General features: G+C 41.3%; 1 protein-coding gene across 2 annotated transcripts in view; it reads right to left on the reverse strand.

The window, feature by feature from the left end:
- LOC135208862 (probable cytosolic iron-sulfur protein assembly protein CIAO1) overlaps positions 1–21,045 on the reverse strand; it is a 47,914-nt gene that overhangs the window by 25,032 nt on the left and 1,837 nt on the right. The window contains exon 2 of one of the 2 annotated variants that reach the window (XR_010313229.1): positions 4,874–4,960. Coding sequence is in view for 1 of the 2 variants with exons in the window: in XM_064241448.1 (XP_064097518.1) it covers positions 7,811–8,728 (918 nt within the window). In the remaining variant the exon portion in view is untranslated. Of the gene's footprint in view, positions 1–4,873; positions 4,961–7,463; positions 8,832–21,045 lie in introns of those variants that run through there. The other variant, XM_064241448.1, reaches the window with a different exon arrangement.

Here is a 21,045-nt window from a genome sequence, read left to right on the forward strand (position 1 = left end):
TATGCCTTCCATTCAATTTCAGTCAATTGCTCACACTCGATGCATCTATCATTCACCATACATACATGACCACGACATTTCGAGCACACTGAATGAGGTCTACCGAAGCTTTCGGCAACCTCACCTTACATTCATGCACCTTACACACCCTGAAGCTAGCAGCGCTAGATCAGGACATCGTAATCAAAGAAAGTCAAAGGCCAAATCAAATCAAAATAAAAAAAAAACACTATCACGTATGCCAAGCCAACAAGCCAAATCCAAAACCAAAAGTCAATCAGAATACTCAAGTTATTGCACAAGAAGTTTCAAAACAAATCCTAGGTCGAGGTCTGTAAACAGTTGTTTACCGACCGGCGACAGAGAAAAAATCTGAATAGAAAAATGGGAATGATTCCTGATATCCGCCTCCCAGCGGCGGGAATGGGTACTAACCACCTGGCCAGCCCACTGCGTGTGCCGGGAGTTTTGAACAATTCTGTCGGACGTCGGAGAATACAGCTATATATATATCTGACAGGTAAGTTTCATGAACAAACTTCCTCTTCAGGACAAAGACGTTCAGGCACTGACGTCCAACACCGGTCTCCAACCCCCCTTGGCCTTCTTTACCAGGAAAAGTCGATTGTAAAATCCTGGTTCCTGCGGAGAGTCCACTAACTCTATGGCCCTCTTTGCTAGTAAGGCGAGAACTTCTTGATGGAGGGCGGCAAATTTTTCGGAGTTCTCCGAGTAAGCTGACAAATTCACAGGAAATTCTGTGAGGGTGGGGTGCTTGATGAACGGAATGGTGTATCCTTCCTTCAGGACCTGGACCGTCCAAGGATCCGCTACGATGAAACCAGGTCTGCCAGAAAAGGTGTATCTGGCTCCTACTGCTGTGTGGAGGCACTACGGGCCTACTTCTTGATCGGAAGAGGGAGTGGTTTTAGACAGGCTCTACCTCTCCCAAGAAACCTGGAGAAAGATCGAACGGGAGCTCTCCCTCGAAATGGTTTAGGAGCTTCCGAGGAGGGAGCACTCCGAGAAGCAGAAAGAACCGGAGCTATCTTCCTGGGCTTCTTCACTGACTGTGATAAAAGATCCTGGGTCGCTTTCTGTGTTAAAGATTGAGCAATCTCGCTCACAATCTCTTGCGGAAAAAGGTGCTTCTTGTCCAAAGGAGAGAAGAGCAAGGCAGACTTCTGGTTCGATGAGACCCCTTTCGACAAGAAGGAGCACCAAATCTGTCTTTTCTTCAATACTCCAGAGGCAAAAATGGCAGCGAGCTCCGAAGCTCCATCACAGATGCCTTTATCGATACAATCCAGTACCGAGGCAAAATCCTTCAACTGCTCCTCCGAAAGTCAAAATGACTTGACTTTCCTGGCCAGCGAAGCAATGGCCCAATCTAGGAAGCTAACAACTTCAAAAACACGGAAAACACTCTTGCAAATATGATCCAGTTCATTTGCCGAAAAGAAAATCTTAGCAGTATTAAGGGCTGATCTACGAGAAGAGTCCACGAGACTAGAAAAGTCTCCCTGAGCGGAGGCAGTCACACCCAGAGAAAAAACTTCTCCAGTGTCATACCAGACACGGCTCCTTGACGAAAGTCTCGAAGGGGGAAGACAGAAAACATTTTTCCCCTGTTTCCCTCTTCTCCAAAAGCCAAGCGTTAACTTTCTTGATAGCCTTCTTAGCCGAAATCGAGAGGACGAGGAGTCAGGCTTACTGTCCTTTTTCCACTGCGAACTAGGCGAAACTGGAACGGAAGGCGCAAAAGAATCTCCAAAGTTGTCAATGAAGGATCGTAAAAGTTGCTTATACCCCGACAAATGCTTGTCTTTTTCAGTAAGTACTTCTCCTTCTTCTTCCAAATCCGAAGCTTCCTTCGACGAAACTGGCAAACATTCCATCGGAAGAGGAATCCTGTTCGGCGAAGTCACACCCTGATGCACCCGAGGAGGTTGCGAGAAAGCAGGAGAAGACTTCTGAGCCTGTTACTGAGACGAATCCGGGCGGCTGAGCTGGCCTCTTGGCGGTTTGGCGTCTGAGCCTGTACTGAGACGAATCCGGGCGGCTGAGCTGGCAGCTGCGTTGGCGGCTGAGCTGGCGAGAGTCTGAGCCTGAAGAGGCGACTGAAAAGGAGCCTGCGAAGAGGACTGCACAGTAGTCTGCGGAAGATGTAAGGCGGTCGGGAGCGCATTCGGGGACGAAAGAGACTTGCCAAAAAGCTCCAAAATACTGCCTAACTTGGCATTCATCTGTTCAAAACACCGAAGGTTGAGGATCCACCGACGTAGAAGGCGCGGGAGGAGTAGAAGGATGATCCACAAACACGTCTGGAGCGGCAGGAGTTATCGCTTGCGGAGGCTGTGGAGAAGGCTCCGAAGGAGTGTGCGTGTTCGGCTTCTCCACTTCTATGAGAGAAGGGCGATAAATCGAAACCGCCGGAGAAAAGTCTTCAGGCTCCTCCCAAAAACTACAAGAAGGTTCGGCAGCCGCCACCTTCTTGGGAACCGCAGCAGGCGAAACATCGCGAGACCTTTTCAGCGGTCTAGAAGTCTTATTACGCCAACCTCTATACAAGGAAACATCTGAACTAGAGTCGCTTGACGAAAAACACTTCCTCGCAACACCTTTCCAATGGTGAGCGACAGCATCCTGGGATACGTCTACAGGATTGCTTGAGGGGGCGACTGCTCGGGAGCAGATCCCGCTCGCCTCCCTTCGGTTTTCGGCATGCCTCCTCCCAGGATCTGGGGAGTTTGACAGGGGCCTAGACCTAGGAGAACAAACGGGCCGAACAGCAACCTCCTCCACTACACTTGCACTAAGTAATTTATCACACTTAACTACCACTTCTTGCACTGTCTCACCCATTTTCTGCATAGTGGTGAGGAAAGAGACAAATTTCGAGTCCATATCGGCTCGTAATACTGACACGGGACCGGGATCGGGAGATACAGATTTGAGGGCAGGAGAAACCACTACGGGGTTAATAGGAACAGGATTAACAGAATTCAGAGGAATATCCTGGCTACTCACCGATTTAGAAGATCTCTGTGAAGCCTTTCTGATTCTATCTTTTTCTAACTTTCTAATATACTTTCCCAGTGCCTTCCACTCCTGAGATGTTAGAGACTTACATTCTTCACACGTATTCTCAAAAGAACATTCACGTCCCCTACAACTAACACAAGTAGAATGAGGATCAAGTGAAGCTTTAAGAAGTCTAGTCTTACACCCACTACTACACACCCTATACTGAATAGAGCCGGTGTCAGACATCGTGAAAAATTCAAAATAATTCCTAAAAAGGACAATAATATCAAAACCAAAATAACTATAGCGCTAGCAAAAAGATCAGTAAACTCAAGGTACATCACCAAAAGGAGAAAACCAAGATGATCAAATCCAAATTCCAACCAGCAGAGGAACCGTGTTATCGGTTCCGACGGCAGGAAACTTCTGATTTATTGTTGGAATGGTTCCCGGTACCCGGTAGAGGGCGGGAGTAGAGGGATCAACTGTCAAACCATTAGCGCTACCGCGAATTTCAAATTCTGCCGTGACGTCAGGAGACGACAGCTATATGTAACCACCGGGTAAGTTATATAAGTGAAAATGGAACTTGTTCCATGGCTGGATCAGTGAAAGGGATACTAATTCAATCAACATCTTTGTTCAACTCTTAGCAGGTTTTCTCTTCTTTATGAGGAGCTATGAAACATTCACAAGCTTTTATCTCTGCGGTTGGATTCATACTCAGCAGGACAGGCAGTACCTACTTCAGTCAAGGATAGTTAAACCACAAATCACGACGCTTATCCACAAAATCACAGCTCTTGTTTTCTTTGCAAGCTTAAGTCAAAAGAACTTATTAAATAATGATAAAACTGATAAAAAGTTTATTTACTAAAACATCACATAAATTCCTCTTTATTTAGAAACCAAATTATTTTGTAGAAATTTGTTTTCAGTGGAAACGTGGAAGAGCTATGCAACATTCAGACTTTTATCTCAGTATGATATATACAAGTGGTCAAATTGCTCATCTAATCATGCAGTAGTAGCAAGACAGCCTGTGCGTGTTTCTGATTCAGCTAATTCTTCATCCACTTAGTCCTTTCATCATTAATAATGTAATTCTTCCACTTTCCAGGGTTACTGGCCACTATTTTTTTTTTACATAATAAAGAAGTGTGGTAATTCCATCATTAGTCTATCAACTTTCAATAAGAATATCATGGTTCTAACTTTACAAACATGACTCCCTGTTTCTGCTAGTCATGTGTTCAACTGCTTATCTCAGTCCCAGAAGCTTTCAAACATAACTGTTGAATCTCAATCAGCCAGTTCTAGAGTTTTATGGGCTTTATACTTCCACCTAAATAGCACTTTGAAGCGAATTATGAGCAATGAGTTTGTGAGGGAAATCTGATTTGCTATAAAAAGTTTTCTTTTTTATACAAACCCATTAGTGTACTTATAATATTACAATGTTCTGCATTTCAATCAATGCTGATTTCTCACAGCTAATTACCAGAATACGCATAAAGCACACTCATCTGCTGGGACCCACGGATCTGTTTGTACTTGGTCAGTGCTACTGGGAGGCTGCAAATTTCCTCAAGAGTGAAGTCTACGATTCCACTGATCACTTTACTGGTAAATCATATGTATTAGGTAATAGGTTTGTATGAACAAAAATATTAGATGTTGCCTTGTTTCTACAGAAAATTTTCAATTACAGCACAAAATCCACAGTTTTTATATCCTTAATGCATCTGCTTTCTGTTATCTTTATTAAGTTTTTACTTCTAACTAACTGATTTTATTTTTAATAATAACTGTATGTGAGCTCAGCATGAAGTCAACATTCACCAACCTGTAATGACTTCGTTGAAAATACGTGCCAAAGAAGTTATGAAGGATGCGGGAGTGTCTTAGCATAAGTTGTCTTTCATAAGGCTTCCTGAAAGAGAGAGTTCCTAATTAATTTATAATGGAAAACTGTATTGAAGTAAAGACTTCACTTGCCTTATTACTCATTATAAGGTGCAATCGCCCGTAAAGAGCTAGCCAAAGACCATTAAAGATACTATGACAAACTTCCATAAGTGTTCATAAGTTGGAAAAAGAGAAAACGGAGGGAAGGAGCAGAAAGGGTAAAACTCAGATTCAGTTTTACATAAAAAGCTAATACTTAGCTAGCTATACATCTTTTTCACATACTGGTGTACGTACTGAGAATTATCCATAGCCTAGCTACCCTAATATATCCTGATCATTGCTAAGACCTCTACCATTCATCATGAATAAATGATATATCATCTGGTTTTATAATGACAATGGTCACCAACATTAACCAGCACTTATTTGTCATTGCCTCAACTTACATTCCTTATTGACAATAATTTTTCTGAACTGCGCAACTTTATGTGAAGATCTAACTAGTAGTGCATGAGTAAAACATGTGGAAAACAGATGCCACTTAGCAGCATGCTTGAGCGAGTGTTGATGAAAAACAAATGAGATTTCACAAAGAGCTGAGACAACCATTACTCATTAGCAATCAAGAAATTAATATAAAAAATATATTGGAGTTGCTATCCAGGTTATATAATGTTACTACATTAACTGGCATCCAAATATTCAACATTTGTGCTTTGGCTTCATTAATTGATTAGGCATGTTAGACATGAAGCCTCAATCTCATATGGGTGAAAAGCTCTAGTTTTGGATAAATTCCTATTGGCTTATGATCTTGAAGTATAACTTTAAACTCATTCCTTGTCTGGACTTCCTTAGCGGATATGAATGGAAAACATGAAGCCTATCTTCTTGTATTGGTAAAAAGTATTGCCAAGTTTATATTCATATTTGTGATTTGACTTCTCAAGAAGACATTGCTTTCACTCTGTGCACTGGCATCACTAGTGAATCATGTGTACAAAATATGAGGTATCTACCTTGCACAGTTCAAAAGTTATGGCCAAAGCCAAATTCTTATTTGGTCTTTGACCTCAATATACTGTAGTTTTGTTTGTATTGCGTTTTTACGTTGCATGGAACCAGTGGTTATTCAGCAACGGGACCAACGGCTTTACGTGACTTCCGAACCACGTCGTGAGTGAACTTCTATCACCAGAGATACATATCTCTAACCCCTCAATGGAATGACCGAGAATCGAACTCGTGGATACTTATCAGTCCCTGTACAGCCCAGGACTATCGTAAGGTTCAATGTACGGCCTTCCGAAGGCCCACAAAGATAATGTTCCTATCCGTCCTATCTTAGCGTCTTGTAATAATGACAATTACAAACCGAGGTGACAGGTCAAGACCAAACCGATCACTCCACTGAGGCGAATAATATACTGTAGTGACTTTATGGACTTTATGGCAGAACAATGGCATAAAACAGACGAAGCTTTGTTAGTCATTATTTCCTCTCATTATGTTACTACTACACTACATTGGTATATGCACCACAAGGTGCACAACACCATAACATTTAATACTGTACAGGATTCAACTAGATGAGTGTGTCTAATTGTTCACGATATCAAAACAATGTCCCAACAGTCTCATTTATAATTGGACTACTGTACTATTCTTTATAAATGGTGTAGTAAAATAGTGGCATATCTGAGCAATTTCTATCTTGATATTAGTGCCAATATCTAAATTTTAATAACCAATCAAACATTAATGATGAAGGGGAGACAGACATGGATTGGGCATGGCCTTCACACCACCCTGAGGAGAACACATTATAATATCGCCTGAGCTCCAGTGGGCACCAGAGGAGATGATTAGAAGACCCAGACCAACTTAGAGGAGAACTATGAGATGTGAAGCTGGAGATATGTGCAGACTTTTGGTGGTAATGGCATAAGGAAGACATGAATGGTGCAACTATAGAGGTCCTTTGCACTGGATGGTGAGTCAAAATTTTAATGACCTGATAATTAAGAAAAATTCATTGCTCCTGATACAGTAACAATTAAAAATCTTCAAATGAAAACCATGTTAACATTTGATACAGCACAGGGTATTCGTCATCTAAGGAGTAATTTAATTGCTATAGTTTAGTGTTTTAACCACCACAGTCCATTCTCTGATATTCTCATCAGCTCAGAACAATGGTAAATCTTGAATTTGATGTTATATAATCAGCCATTCTGGTGATGTTCCAAGGTCTTGATTTGACTGAACGTGAAATACAGCTGTACAGTACTATAATTTTGCTTAAAATTATTGTATGATACAGCACTTAAATATCAAAGCTAATTATTAACAATTTTGTTTTTCATAACTCATGACCTTGAAATTCAACTGGTTAATGTGATAATTATTTGGATAAAAAATTACTCAACCCTTGGGTAACTTCCGGTCAAATTTAAGTAGACCTTTAGAGTGACTGAAAAAATGTAAAAATAACGAAAACCTACAACACGGAAGAAGCAATGTAATTTTCCAGAGTAAAGTTTAATTAACACTGTAGCTGAAACTGCACATTTACATGAGAGTAACTGAATTAACAATACCATGAACTGTTAATATCTATTAGTAACAGACTTACAGCAGAATGAAGATTTAGTACATATTTCAGAGAAAATTTTAGTAATACATGAACATCATACTTAAAAAATTAAATGATGTAGTTTTCTTTGGAGTACACAACATTAACAATCATACGTCCAAAACTTAACACATGATTAAAAACTATCTTAAAACATAATGCTGATAAAAACTATTAACATAAACAAATACCAGGAACCTTAAAAGATACATCTTTTTTTTTTTTTTTTGCATCACTTTAAAATATGCTAGAGAAATCCCAAAGTTTTATTGTACCATCGTCACTTGCTGATGCAAGCAACCCTAAGGTAGTGGGGTTCCAATCAACACTGTTCACATCTTCTGAGTGAGCTTGAGGTATGGTTAAAATAAGGTCAAAAATAGGTGCATTTCTATCACAGCCTGGTTGCTCTTTAAAAATACGAATAGCATCATCACCACACGATGTAGCAATAGCACCAGTGAGAGGACACCAAGCAATGTCGTAAATGGTGCGGTTGTGGAAACCAGATAGAGTACATACACACTTCCATGCAGGTTCATTATCAGGAGTGGGAACTCCCTCTTTGTTACCAGGTAAATATTTCTGCCATATTTTTACAGTACGATCATCCGAACATGAAGCCAGTCGCTGCCCTTCAGAATCAAAGGAAAGGCCCCAAACAGTTGATTCATGTCCCGAGAGAGTGCAAGATACTGTCCAATCATCACTATCTTCTTTATACAACTTGATGGTGTTATCATATGAAGCTGAAGCAAAGATATCTTCATTTGGATGAAATGTTACCCTTTTGACATCTTGAGTGTGAGCGGGCATGACAGATACACACTCGTATTCATCATCTTCTGCAACTTCCCACACCCAAACAGACTTATCTCTTGAACATGTTGCAAGGAAATTGCCTGATGGTGACCACGCTACACATTTCACTTCATTTTCATGACCTTCAAGGGTCGCAGTGCACTCAATGTCATTGTTTTGGCTATCCCAAATATTCACAGTAGCATCAAAACTTGCAGAGGCGAAATTCTTACCGGTAGGTGACCATGCCACAAATCTAACAGTGCGAGTGTGGGCCTCACTCAGAATAGCCCTACTGACCACAAATCTCCTTCCTTTTTTTTTCAAAGACGAATAGACCGATCTGATCCACATGATGCAAGGATAGTGCCTTTGGGATTCCACGAAACGTTCCACACACGGTCCTTATGGCCAGTAAGAGTCTGTATACAGGTAGTCATTCTTGCTCCTCACTACTCTGCAAGTAAAAATAATGTGCTATCATGCACTGTTTTTAATCTGTTGAATGAGACAATAGTGAACATGGCACTAGCACTCACTTGCTCAAGTTCATAATCTTCATTCACACAAATGAATGAACATAATAATTGTTACTACAGTAATTTCTAAAATATATGCACATAATAACTGTTACTACAGTAATTTTTCAGTTTTGTCATTTCACAATTAATTTCACTACTGGTATATCATCAATAAATTCATGCTAACACTTTCAAATTTGTCTTGGAAATCACTCTGACTCCAAAGACCAACGTAAATTAATCTTCACCTCTATGATATGTTAACAGGCAATATGTATATTACATCATCTGCACTTACACACACACAAAGAAAAAAAAAGTCAAATGAAAAAATTAAAATACTAAATCTATAATTTTTAAACAAAATTTAAGACAACAGAATAAGAAAAAAAAAAAAATGTTCCTTTAACACAGCATACCATGGCTTTCCCTCTTCAGTGGGCTGCTGCCTGCTGTTTGCTTCATGCTGTACACTGTAGGCCATAATTACTATAAGTTCTTGAGATGTGTCTTAGCTACCTATGTAGCTTTGCAAAATTTACTTTTCATCCACTCACTTTGCTCTTTTTTTTTTAAGTATACGTACTTACTCCTCATTCACTAATTCTTTCATATCCGGTAATCAGTTCCATGTAACATAAATGATGGCACTGAAATTCATAACGAACAAACCTTCAGTCTTAACTTAGGGATAAATTCTCTAGCGCCAACTGAGTCCAGTTAAAAATAACATAAGGAATTGGACGCAAGGGGAGTCAGTCAATAGGTAAGGAGGGAGTTGTCATAGCCCACCCCTTCACTGGTCACTGGAACCTCATGGGATAAGGATGAAAAAGAAACATGGGCAAGGACAGGATCTATTGAGTCTCACTAAAAGAGCCACCACATTAGTACACCACTTGGCTTCAAGCTAACAAGGGATCACAAAGAGCAACCTAACTTTTAGTTTGTTTGTTTGTATGGTATTTTTGCGTTGCACAGAACTAAAGATTATTCAGCGACGGGACCAACGGCATTATGTGACTTCCGAACCACGTTGAGAGTGAACTTCTATCACCAGAAATACACATCTCTGACTCCTCAATGGAATGCCCAAGAATTGAACTCGTGACCACTGAGGTGGCAGGCCAAGACCAAAACCGATCATGCCACTAAGCGAACGTCTAGAGTGAATTGCTCTTTGCCTTTCACAATGGACCTCAATGAATGGGGGATGGTGTACAAATACAGGTGATATATGGATGGCATCCTCCATTACACTGTTCATATCCAGAGAGCCTTCTCTCTATCCACAGATCCAAAACCTCTTGTCACTAAAATCTATTCCCGGTGACAGAGGAGGTCTGCCACAATGTTCCTTAGTAAACTAACATTGAGTGCTAGGCTATAGCTCACACAATGAAACGTAGTATAATGATAGTATATCCTAGCTTTACTTTCCCTAGCCTAACCTAGAGAGGTGGGACTCCCAGTACTACCCTACAATGCTGCATAAATCAGAAAAAAGAAACAAACTCATTTAAACCTAACTTTGTACACTGGATCCAAACTTAGCATTGTACACAGCATACCCCTTAGATGGGAGATTCTTTTTGTCTGTAACTTGGTAGGGAAATTCAGTCAGTGAGATGCATTTTTAATGGAGGTAAGGTATTTATAAAAAAAAAAAGGAACGTGTCCAGATGGGTAAATTTTTTAGATGTTGATTTTTTAAATAAAATTAATGTCTTAGCCATCAACAATTATCAATTGTCAATATATGACCTACCTAGGGCAGCCATTACTAAATTGAACATTTAAGGCTAAACAATCAAAATGTTTGGTAAGTACCAGCTTATGTGCAAATTGTGCGCTGTGTTTAATAATAGCATCCAGGGGATAAATGTAAAAACATAAATAAAAGACAGTAAACAGGCTGTCATAAGCCGTGGGCCGACAATTCCGCGCAGGACAATTCAGCACATGGCAGTTCAGCTTAGAGACAATTCAGCGCATGACGATTTAGCACAAGGACTATTCAGTGCAAAGACATTTTGGTGAAATAAAGCTAAAGCATGAAAAATTAAGAAAACATGCCTTTTCTACCAACTTTGTTATTTATATGTTCTATGAAGGATGTGTTGTTCCAGTGATATGTATACTTTTGCAAAGAAAAGAAAAACACAGGATTCATATGAAAGGGCATTGAGGACAATTTTGAATTTAGCCCCAGATATGACGCCCGATACTATGCTTTGTGATTTTTAAAAGGCTTTACAAGATGCAGTTTCAAATGTGTTTGAAGGCACGCAAATAAGTGGTTACTTTTTTCATCTGGCTCAGTGCATATGGCGGAAAATGATATTGTTAAGATAAAATAAAATTTTGTACATACTTACCTGGCAGATATATACTTAGCTATAGACTCCGTCGTCCCCGACAGAAATTCGAATTTCGCGGCAAACGCTGCAGGTAGGTCAGGTGATCTACCGCCCCTGCCGCTGGGTGGCAGGAATAGGAACGATTACCGTTCTAGAACCAGATTTTCTCTTCCACCTGTCTCCTGAGGGGAGGCTGGGTGGGCCATCAATCGTATATATCTGCCAGGTAAGTATGTACAAAACTTTATTGTATCTTAACAATATTATTTTTGTACATGGAACTTACCCAGCAGATATATACTTAGCTGATTGACACCCTTGGTGGTGGGAAAGAGACAACTATTTACTGAATAGACAGGTAAACAACATACGTTGTAGGTAATAAATAATAAAACCTTGGTTCCTACTTGATTCAGGCGGAAGACTCCATGGCTAATGCCTAGGAATCTGCTTCGCCTCAAGAGCCTCAGCGAGGATGTGACCTATGGCTAAGAGTTCTTGTGGGTCTGTCGATGGGGTCTTATCCATTTAATCGACAGAGCCTCTTACATGACAATATGCCTATGCCTAGTGGCATAATTAAGGAGCACAACACCGATCCCGATCACCTGATCCTAACACGAGGGTTAGTGGTGCTTAAGTTGAAAAGAGTTATCTACAAACTCCTTTCAAACAACCCAAAGAAAAAACACGACGTTAAATAAAATCTAACTCACTAGTTAAGGATCAGTATCTGCTCCCTATCCCAGCAATGTATCCGCAGACACGTATCAACCAAGAGAGAAGGATCCCTCGAAGGTTATCTTGATATCCTTCGGATAATGGGAAGTCAACACAGAGTTGCATCTCCCGTATGTGACAGCTAATATGTTCCTTATGACATATTGTTAGGGAAAGAACAAGAATTCGGGAAAGCTCGCACTTCATGCGCTTTTAATTCTCAGCTGTTTGAAGGAATCATCAATGCACTTATCAAGTGCTTAGGAGATCACAATGTCTCAAAGAAGGCCAGGGCGTTCTTTGATATCGATCTCTTCTGGGTGAAGCCTGGAGCCTGGCTAGCGCTTCATGCCTGGCAGGCGCTAGCGCCTGCTAGCGCCTCGCGCCTAGAGCCTGGCTGGGAGCCTCGCGCCTGGATGGCGCCTCGTGCCTGGCTGGTGCCTGATTGGCTCCTCCTTCCTGGCTAGCGCCTCGCGCCTGGCTGGAGCCTTGCGTCTGGCTGGCGCCTTGCGCCTGGAAGGCACCTGGAGCCTGGCAGAAGACTTTCATGATTACTGTCTATGAGTCTGCATGCCTCAAGAGTTTCAGCGAGGTAGGGACTATGACTGACAAACCCCCCTTCTGGCTCATGGTCAATGGGGGGCTAGCCCGCTTACACGACAGAGCCTTCTCGGATCGTGCCAATGGGGGCTGACCACTTACATGGCAGAGCCTTACCTGTATCATATCAATGGGGACTAGCCCTCTTACATGACAGAGCTTTAGGTTTCTCTTTACTGGAAGGAGCCTTGGCGCCTGGATGGATCTCAATCCTGACTGGAGCCTAGCCTTGAAGGAGCCTGGCACCTGGATGGCGCCTGGCTGGCTTCTAGAGCCTGGCTGGCTCCTCCACACTTGCTGGAGCTTCGAGCTTGGAAGAGTCTCTAGGCTGTCTAGCGATGTCCACATCGGACACTCTTATATCTGTCCGATTTGTTCACCTCTGGCGCATTTGCGCCAGGTTGGAGGCCCGCTCCTTCTCAGTATCCGACCATGACAGAGTTCCTTGGAACTGTCCGCCTCTGGCGTTTTTCGCCTGTATTGGCATTTGGCGCCTGGCTGGCACTACATTGTCCGAGAGTCCTGAACAACCACATAGTTTATCAGGAGACTGGAGAAGGGTGGAAGAAATTCTTTTCCTTTGAGCTTTTGGCCCCTGGCAAGGGGAGGTGATTTTAGTCAGCTACACCCAGTAGACGACAGGATATCTAACAATACGAGAGAGAAGAGTCTTCCTCCGAGGAGGATCCTTCGTGAACACTTCTTTTGCTAATGAGATCTTCTTACATGTTGATGAGGTTCCTCGTTGCAGAATCTTCCCTATCCTTGCCCGAAGGAAGGGAAGGAGTCTGGAAGTCGAAGGAGACTTCGAGCTGAAATTGGGCGGAACCCTGATTTCTAGCTCTTATTGTATCCTTCTGAATACCTTCTGGGAAGCATTTTGAGCCCTCATCGCACCCCGAAGACTCTGTAGGCAAACGTTTAAACCATCTCTTCTTCTGTAGATGAAAATGTAGTACCCTGCCTGGGCACGAAACTTCTATCTGAAAGCGTTGCGTCAGGAATAGAGGGATTTAGTTCTTTTGCCAGACATACTATGCTGGCAAGAACCCTTGCCGAGTCTCCATTGAATCTGATGCGAGATTCCAATGCACAAAAAATTCACTTGTCTTCTTGGTCGTTTAGGGCTAAGAGAAACAAAGAATTCCTTCATAAACTTCCTCAAAGAAGTTTGATGAGGAGCAGTTCCCATTTGTCAGAAAACACAGGAATCTGTGGGCCACAAAAAGTATCCCATTCGAAGTACATGATATCCTACTCTTGTCGTATTGCCCTCCCCCCCGGTATCGTATAAGATCCCGAAGATCTTAATCCTCTGTTATCTCTAATTCCCCTTGTGTAGAGACAGAGTATAGCCTTTTACTGCGTTCGTTGATAGCAGAATATATTACATAGGTGATTCTTCCCTCTGAAAGTGAAGAAAAAACCTCGCTATGTGGTTCACAGAGGTATCGGAAGAGGACAGTTTCCTCATTCCATCTAGCACGATCTGCAGCAATTCTATGTCTTAGCCATGGACTATTGTCATTTGGACCTTGAAAAAAAACCTCTCATTCATGTCCACTTCTGGTCAGTCTGCACGCGGACAGACTCAGAGTGGAGAGGTTTTTTAGGTCTATTTATAATAGATTCTGATAGAATATCCAGATACTCTTGGAAAAGCCTTACGAAACATGCTGTGAGAAGAACGTGACTTCTGTGAATCCAACCTCTCTAAGGCCAAAATGAGGCATACATCCTCTCTTCCTTTGACGCCCATTTATCTTAATATCTGTTAAGAATTTATAACTAGGGGAAAAAAGACTAAAGTTTATTCCCCTTCTTTAAATTTAAAGATGTCTTAGATTGCTACCTCTCTTGGTTCAGGAGGAAAAGGAAGCAGTCTAAAGGAAGCCTGTTCGTCTTCTACCTTACAAAGAGATCTATGAAGAAGACTTTCCGCAGGTTCTCACAACTCTTTTCAATAAATGTTAGACATACGTTAACAGTTATTATCTTCAATCGAGAAGGTTCTCACGGACATGCAAAAACTTGCATCGAACCTCTTAAGGATAGTTACGTTCCGTGTCTGTTCCCAAATAGGTTCTCTTTTGTAACGCGAACAGGGGCGAAAAAAAAAGAGATTCTCGATGCTCTTTGCGATATGAGAGAGTCGTGGAATTGGCCTAAGTGATTAAAATAAATCATTTCATCATTCCTTGTAAGCGACCCCTTTTCGATTAAATGGGTAACGAAATCAGGAACGAATCTTGCCGTTACCGAGCCTGCTGTCCGAGAGGCTACTGGACTCTTAGGTTAATAACTCGCTAAAACGAGAAAATATCTTGGATGGTGCTTCTGGCGCGGCTAGCGCTTCTGGCGCAATTTGCGCCAGGCTGGCGCTTCCTTCTAGTTCTTTTTAGGTTATGTGCCATAACATCTATGCCTTTATGGTACCCGCCATCCTCACATGTTAATTCCGTTCTTGGGAGTGGGAAAAAAAACTTTTACTATACGTAGTATAGTCCATTCAGGGAAGGGCAACTTCTGCCACTAATGAGAATGTTTCCCATCCGACTCAACCAACTTCTCTTGAGCAATATCCGATTCTAAAAAGGTTGTGTGCGTTTCTCGAAAGGATGAGAGAATTATATATATAGCGCTCTGCCGTATTAGAATCCTTTATAATACTGTCACATTGTGGTAAACAGCATTAATCTAGGAAACCTTGTAAGGATACTAGGAATTCTGTAGTAACCTCGGTATGTGCATAAGACTTCCGACCATAACCGTAGTCTTAAAGTGAATTCTCTACTACATTCATCTTCTCACTAAGCAGTACTCTAATAAGGCCATGCGTTCGTTAAGCATGAGAGCATTATACAATATAGAGTTCCGCTGCGTTAGAATCCTTTAAAAAATGTTACTACGGTAAACAGCATTGAAATGTTAGTTAATATCTTTCTTATTGAAAGCTTCTTAGCAAAAGGCAGACAATATTTTATTTATGTTTGCTTAACTATCCCCTCAATCCGAGGCTAAAACCACGATTGTAGGAGAGACACACGGTTAGTCATTCCATCCCGCAGGAGAGAGACATGTAACCAACCACTCATGACCGACACCTACATGATACTGCGTTGGTGTCTAAGCGATAGCAGTCTCGTTAGCCGACTGGCCTTACTCTTCCAGAGTTGCCAGCTACTCCATTTAATAAAGGAATCTTATAAAATTATTATCGAACTTCAGGAAGTTCTTATAATCGCATATTTAAGCGAAACAAGACTTCGATAAATCTAGAAGCTAAGTAGGTGTTGTCTTAACAATCCCTTTAAGCGTAGTCCTTCCTAGGAAATTCCTGGAAGGATACTGGTAATTGAGTTGCTCAGCAAAGAAGTAACTACGGTATGTGCTTATGATTTGCCGTATCGTATTCTCATACAGCAGATACTCTACTACACTGTACCTTCTTTCCCTGCCGAGGCAGATAGAGAAAGGAAAAATTTTTACTATCTTCGTTCTTTTCGTTAATAGAACAATAGAAAGAGTATATATATCTCCTTAAGGAAGGAAGTTAATCCAGGAACTCTTTAAATCTTCGTGAGTTCCTCTAAATCGTGGAAGAGACAGAATTCTGTTGATCTGTAGGGTTTACGGAAGGAAGTACGTAGATATTTCCTATCCGCCATCATACCCAAACGTCGATGAGATTCTTATAAGAAAAAAACTTCCAAAGCTCTTGCCTCTTCATAACGAGGGAAGAGCATGAATGAAGGAGAGAGTCCTCTGAATAATGAAAAAAATGGCTTCTCTTAGTATCAGAATCCTTCTGGCAAAAGCGACGGCCGCCTGTTGCGACATCTTGCACTTTGCCAGGGGGGAAAGTTGCTCAAGTTAAAAACTCAAAGAGGAGCCTCGCAACTGACCTCTCTCTCAAAAGAAGATTAGGAATATTCTGGCGCCTGGCTCCTTGCGCCTAGCGCCTGGAATGTTCCGCGCGCCTGGAATGTTCCGCACGCTAGAAAGGAGACTCGCTCCTGGAACGTTCCGCTTGCGTGGAAGGTCCCGTGCGCCCTGATAGTTCCGAGCGCCTACTAGACCCCTTTTAGAAAGAGCCTCTTGCCCGGAAACGTTCAATGGAAGGATCGTTCTGATTGCCACTCTACTATAAGGCTCCTTGCTCTAGCCGTCTGTTTTTCTGGCGCAATTTGCGCCAGGCTGGCGCTTCGTCTCTTTGAAGGCGCCTTGCGGCAAGAAAAATTTTCTAGAACTCGGCTCGCGTTTGGTTGTAGGAACGCGGCTCGCGCTAGTCTGTTAGCTGGAATGCGGCTCGCTGCTGGCTATTGGAACGTAGCTCACGCTAGCTTGCTGGAACGCGGCTTCCTGGCAGTGGCTGGCTCTTGCTCAGTGTTCTCTTAGTTTTCAGAGAACGCGCTAGATCATCGAAACTCCAAACATACATTCTCCGTCTTTTCGGATGTAAGATGAAGAGACGCACTTTTTTAAGGATGCCTTATCAATGGCTATCCTTGGCACTCTGGGACGTTCTACAGAACCTGCCGAGGGGACGCCTGACCGGTGGGGGTTCTCCCTAACCTTCCTGCGGCGGTCGACTTTCCTCCTCCACTGGGTCTGGGAGTTTGGAAGAGGTCTAGGCCTGGAAGCGCTACGGAGCCGATCAGACGCACCCTCCACTGCACTGGGAACTCTATATTCACTTCTTACCTTTTAAGAGCTCGCCTTTTGAGCTCCATCCATTTATCTTCAAATTTGCACATATGAATTTGTAGATTCTGTGGAGTAAGAAGGTGATGAGGATGCAAAAACTACTAGTATTGTCAATACTCTAACTGCTCGTTAGTACGAGAGCTCTTAAAGCTTCTAAAGGAAGCGTATCTAGTTATATGCTTTCCGACTTCCTAAAGTAGGAAGTTAGATCTTATATTTCCTTCATCAAGTTCTAACACTTATACACGTATTAGTGAAAAAAAAACTCAATATTTCTTCCTATTGCCAAAAATATATGAGTGTACCGAAAAATTCGGTAGTTTCACGTATATATTCTTCGAAATTTCGAAGCCAAATTCATTAAAAAGTTAATAAAAGCGTATGCCAAACCAAAGACCCAGTACTTCCCTGCAAAAGACAGCCCAGAAGGTCGATGGCGATGAAAAAACGAAAATCAAGTCAGGAGGTAGCAACAACGTATGTTGACACTACCGCGACAGAGAAAATCTGGTTCTAGAACGGTAATCGTTCCTATGTCGCCACCCGCGGCATGGGCGTAGATCACCTGACCTACCTGCAGCGTGTGCGCGAAATTCGAATTTCTGTCGGGGACGACGGAGTCTATAGCTAAGTATATATCTGCTGGGTAAGTTCCATGTACAAAAATACAGGCTTTAAATTTTAGTTATATTTTAAGCGAGGAGCATATTAAAAAAACATTGTAAGATATTGGTAGCCTTAGCTTTTGTGCCAGCTGATAATTTTTGCGAGGTATTTGAATCTTTGCAAGGTGTTAGGCCTCCTGAGTTGGAAGAGGTAACAAATTATTTTGAGGATACGTAGATTGGTCGCCCCTTCCAACGCCGTAAGAGAGATGCTATTTTTAAACCTGAGTTATGGACTACTTTTGATCTGGTGCAGGGATACCTACCAAAGACCATTAACTCATTAGAAGGGTGGCACCGAAGTCTCCAGTTAACATTGGGTTATAACCACCCAACTTTTTATAAGTTTGTGGAGTTTTTGAAATTGGCGCAAGACAACGCAGAGAAAAGGATACTGAGAATCACAACTGGACACGACGATTCCAGAAAAAAAGGAAATTATCAGAAAACAGCTAAGGAAATAAAAATGCCAGTAAGTAAATATGGGAATCGAGCAAACAAATTGCAATACTTAAAAAATATAAGCTACCTCATGAATTGCAGAAATAAATTAGTATGAATATTTTTGTACAGAAATATTTCATAGTATATCATTTCAATAATTATTTTTGTCTAGTTTTTAAAATTCAATATGTTACAAATAAAAAATTAATTTGATGACTGTTTTTATTTTATTTCGTAAAATGTCTTTGTGCTGAATGGTCTTTGCCCTGAATCGTCATGCGCAGAATTGTCTCTAAGCTGAATTATAGGCGCGGAATTGTCCTGCGCGGAATTGTCGGTGCTCCATCATAAACAGAAGACAAACATACATAAAATCATTATTAAAATGCAGTGGTACTTCTAAGCAACTGCTCTACATGGAACATTACCTTGGAAATTAATTTTTCCTATACTTCCAGTACTACTGATGAGGATTTGGTGCCATTTATTGTCAGTCATATATTATTAACCTCACTCTACCCAAACCGGTTGGGGACCCTTTGGGGAAGCGGGGTTTTGTGTGGGGGAAAACGTTGGGAGAACCAGAATGCCATGTTTTAATTGAGGAATGGTTCTACACATGCGCAAGTCATTAAGGAGCCATATATTTAAGATGGGATTGGCTATGGAAACCTATTATAGAAGGAACTATACTAACCAAACCCTACCTAGTAGGCTGTGTTACTTAGCCAGGGCAGACACCAACTGGAGAAGGAAACTCCACACTTTGCCATAGCTGCCGGGGAACTCCAATTTTAGCCAGCATACAAAGTCTGAGGATAATAACAGTGGACCAACAAAAAATAACAGTTCCTAAATTTTTAAAAGGCAACCATGATACTTGGCATATGAAAAATAAATGTATTAAGTAGGGTAAACAACCAACTGGACTGGCCAACTCACTGACTACCACGGCTAGGCCACCCTCCGAAAAAATACTTTAACACGTCCTGACACCGGAGATGGTCATCAGTCATGAGTTGTTGGTAGTGATAGCAGGAGCTCAAGACCTCTACTCTCCTTTCGAAGTAAGTATTTTCTCCAAAATTACGAATTAATGCCATATTTTAAAATTTAAACAGAGGGTAATGAAAAGTGTGCCCAACGCAGTGCACATTACCCCATGAAGCTTTTAAAATTTTTACTTACAACTCGGAATATTTAGAAGATTGACGCCATCTCGATGCTTGCGGCGTCGCTTGTCAACAAACTTCCCATTTCCTGTGCTAAATCCGCACACCACTTTTACCCATAGACGCTGGGCACTTTCATCACAACAATCGTAAACCAGAACTCTAACCAGTACTTATCCAAGGAAACTACAGCATTCCTTGTGGCGTTTTGCGCTCTTCAATTGTTTATTAGTGTTGTCAATTGGTATGTGTTTACCCTCCAAACTGGGTATAAGACTTACACAAAACCGGGGAAATAAGTGAAACTAGTGTATCTATTTGTAGTATATATACATATTACAGCAATTTCATCATTACTGCATTACTATGACAACTAGTATTCATGGAAACAGTTTGTAAATGCACCAGCATATGTGTGAAGCTCCAATAGATTGGCAACAATGAGCTTTTTGCTGTCGTCTGCTCGTACTTCAGAAATATCTGTAATTTCTCAGGGTTAATTTGGTTGCAAAAAAGGGATACTAGACATGAATTAAATAAACATAGGGTAAACAACCGCGGACGATCTATCGTATCGTGCCGGCCAGGCCTTATTCACTCGATATTCAAGTGGTAAAACAAGAATACAATTACAACTTTAAGCATACCATTCAAAAGGTTGAAGTTTCGTCAACATAACGTGATACATATATGAAAGCCCCATATGAACTAAAATAAGCATGTGAGCTTTCCATAAAATATGCTTTCAAGGCAGTTTTGAAATCCAATGTGGCGGCAATCGTGAGGTTGGCCGGTCTAACCACGGACAATCCACCATCTTTCCCAGCACTCATTTGAACAATGTTAGCGTATATGTAACGTTTATTGATCTTACTCAAGATCGCAGTTGTACTCAGCACAATAAAACAACATTTTGTTGCTTATATTAGTGAAAGTATGAAACTTTTTATTCCCTGGGTTATGGTTTGAACTGAATTCATTTTTACCTTGTAATCGGTGGTTTTATCCTTACTGCCATCACAACTGAAACTCCACAGTGCTTACTTAATTGTAATTATACACATTTTGGTCTTAATTCACTCCACATTGCACTTGAACTACGTTGCTGTTCCTGGTTCCTAAGCACGCACTCCGCAAAGACAGTTACAAGCAGCAGACGACTAGTACATGTTTATGAGGTGCAAAGCTTTATTCCCTTAATTGTTTACTTCACTCATTATTTGGCTTAACTTTACTTCAAAGTGTTTATTTAATTAATGTCTATTATCCCTTTTTAGCAACAAAATTAACCCCGAAAAATTACAATATTTCTGTAGTATGAGCAGACGAAGGCAAAGACTCATCGGTGCCAATCTAGCGGAGTTTCACACATATGCCGATGCATTAACAAACTGTTTCCATGAATTCTAGTATTCATAGTAATGCAGTATGTAATGATGAAATTGCTGTAATATGTGTATATAATACAAATAGTTACGCTAA

Source organism: Macrobrachium nipponense, chromosome 35 (genome assembly GCF_015104395.2).
Source record: "Macrobrachium nipponense isolate FS-2020 chromosome 35, ASM1510439v2, whole genome shotgun sequence".
Classification (NCBI taxonomy): domain Eukaryota; kingdom Metazoa; phylum Arthropoda; class Malacostraca; order Decapoda; family Palaemonidae; genus Macrobrachium; species Macrobrachium nipponense.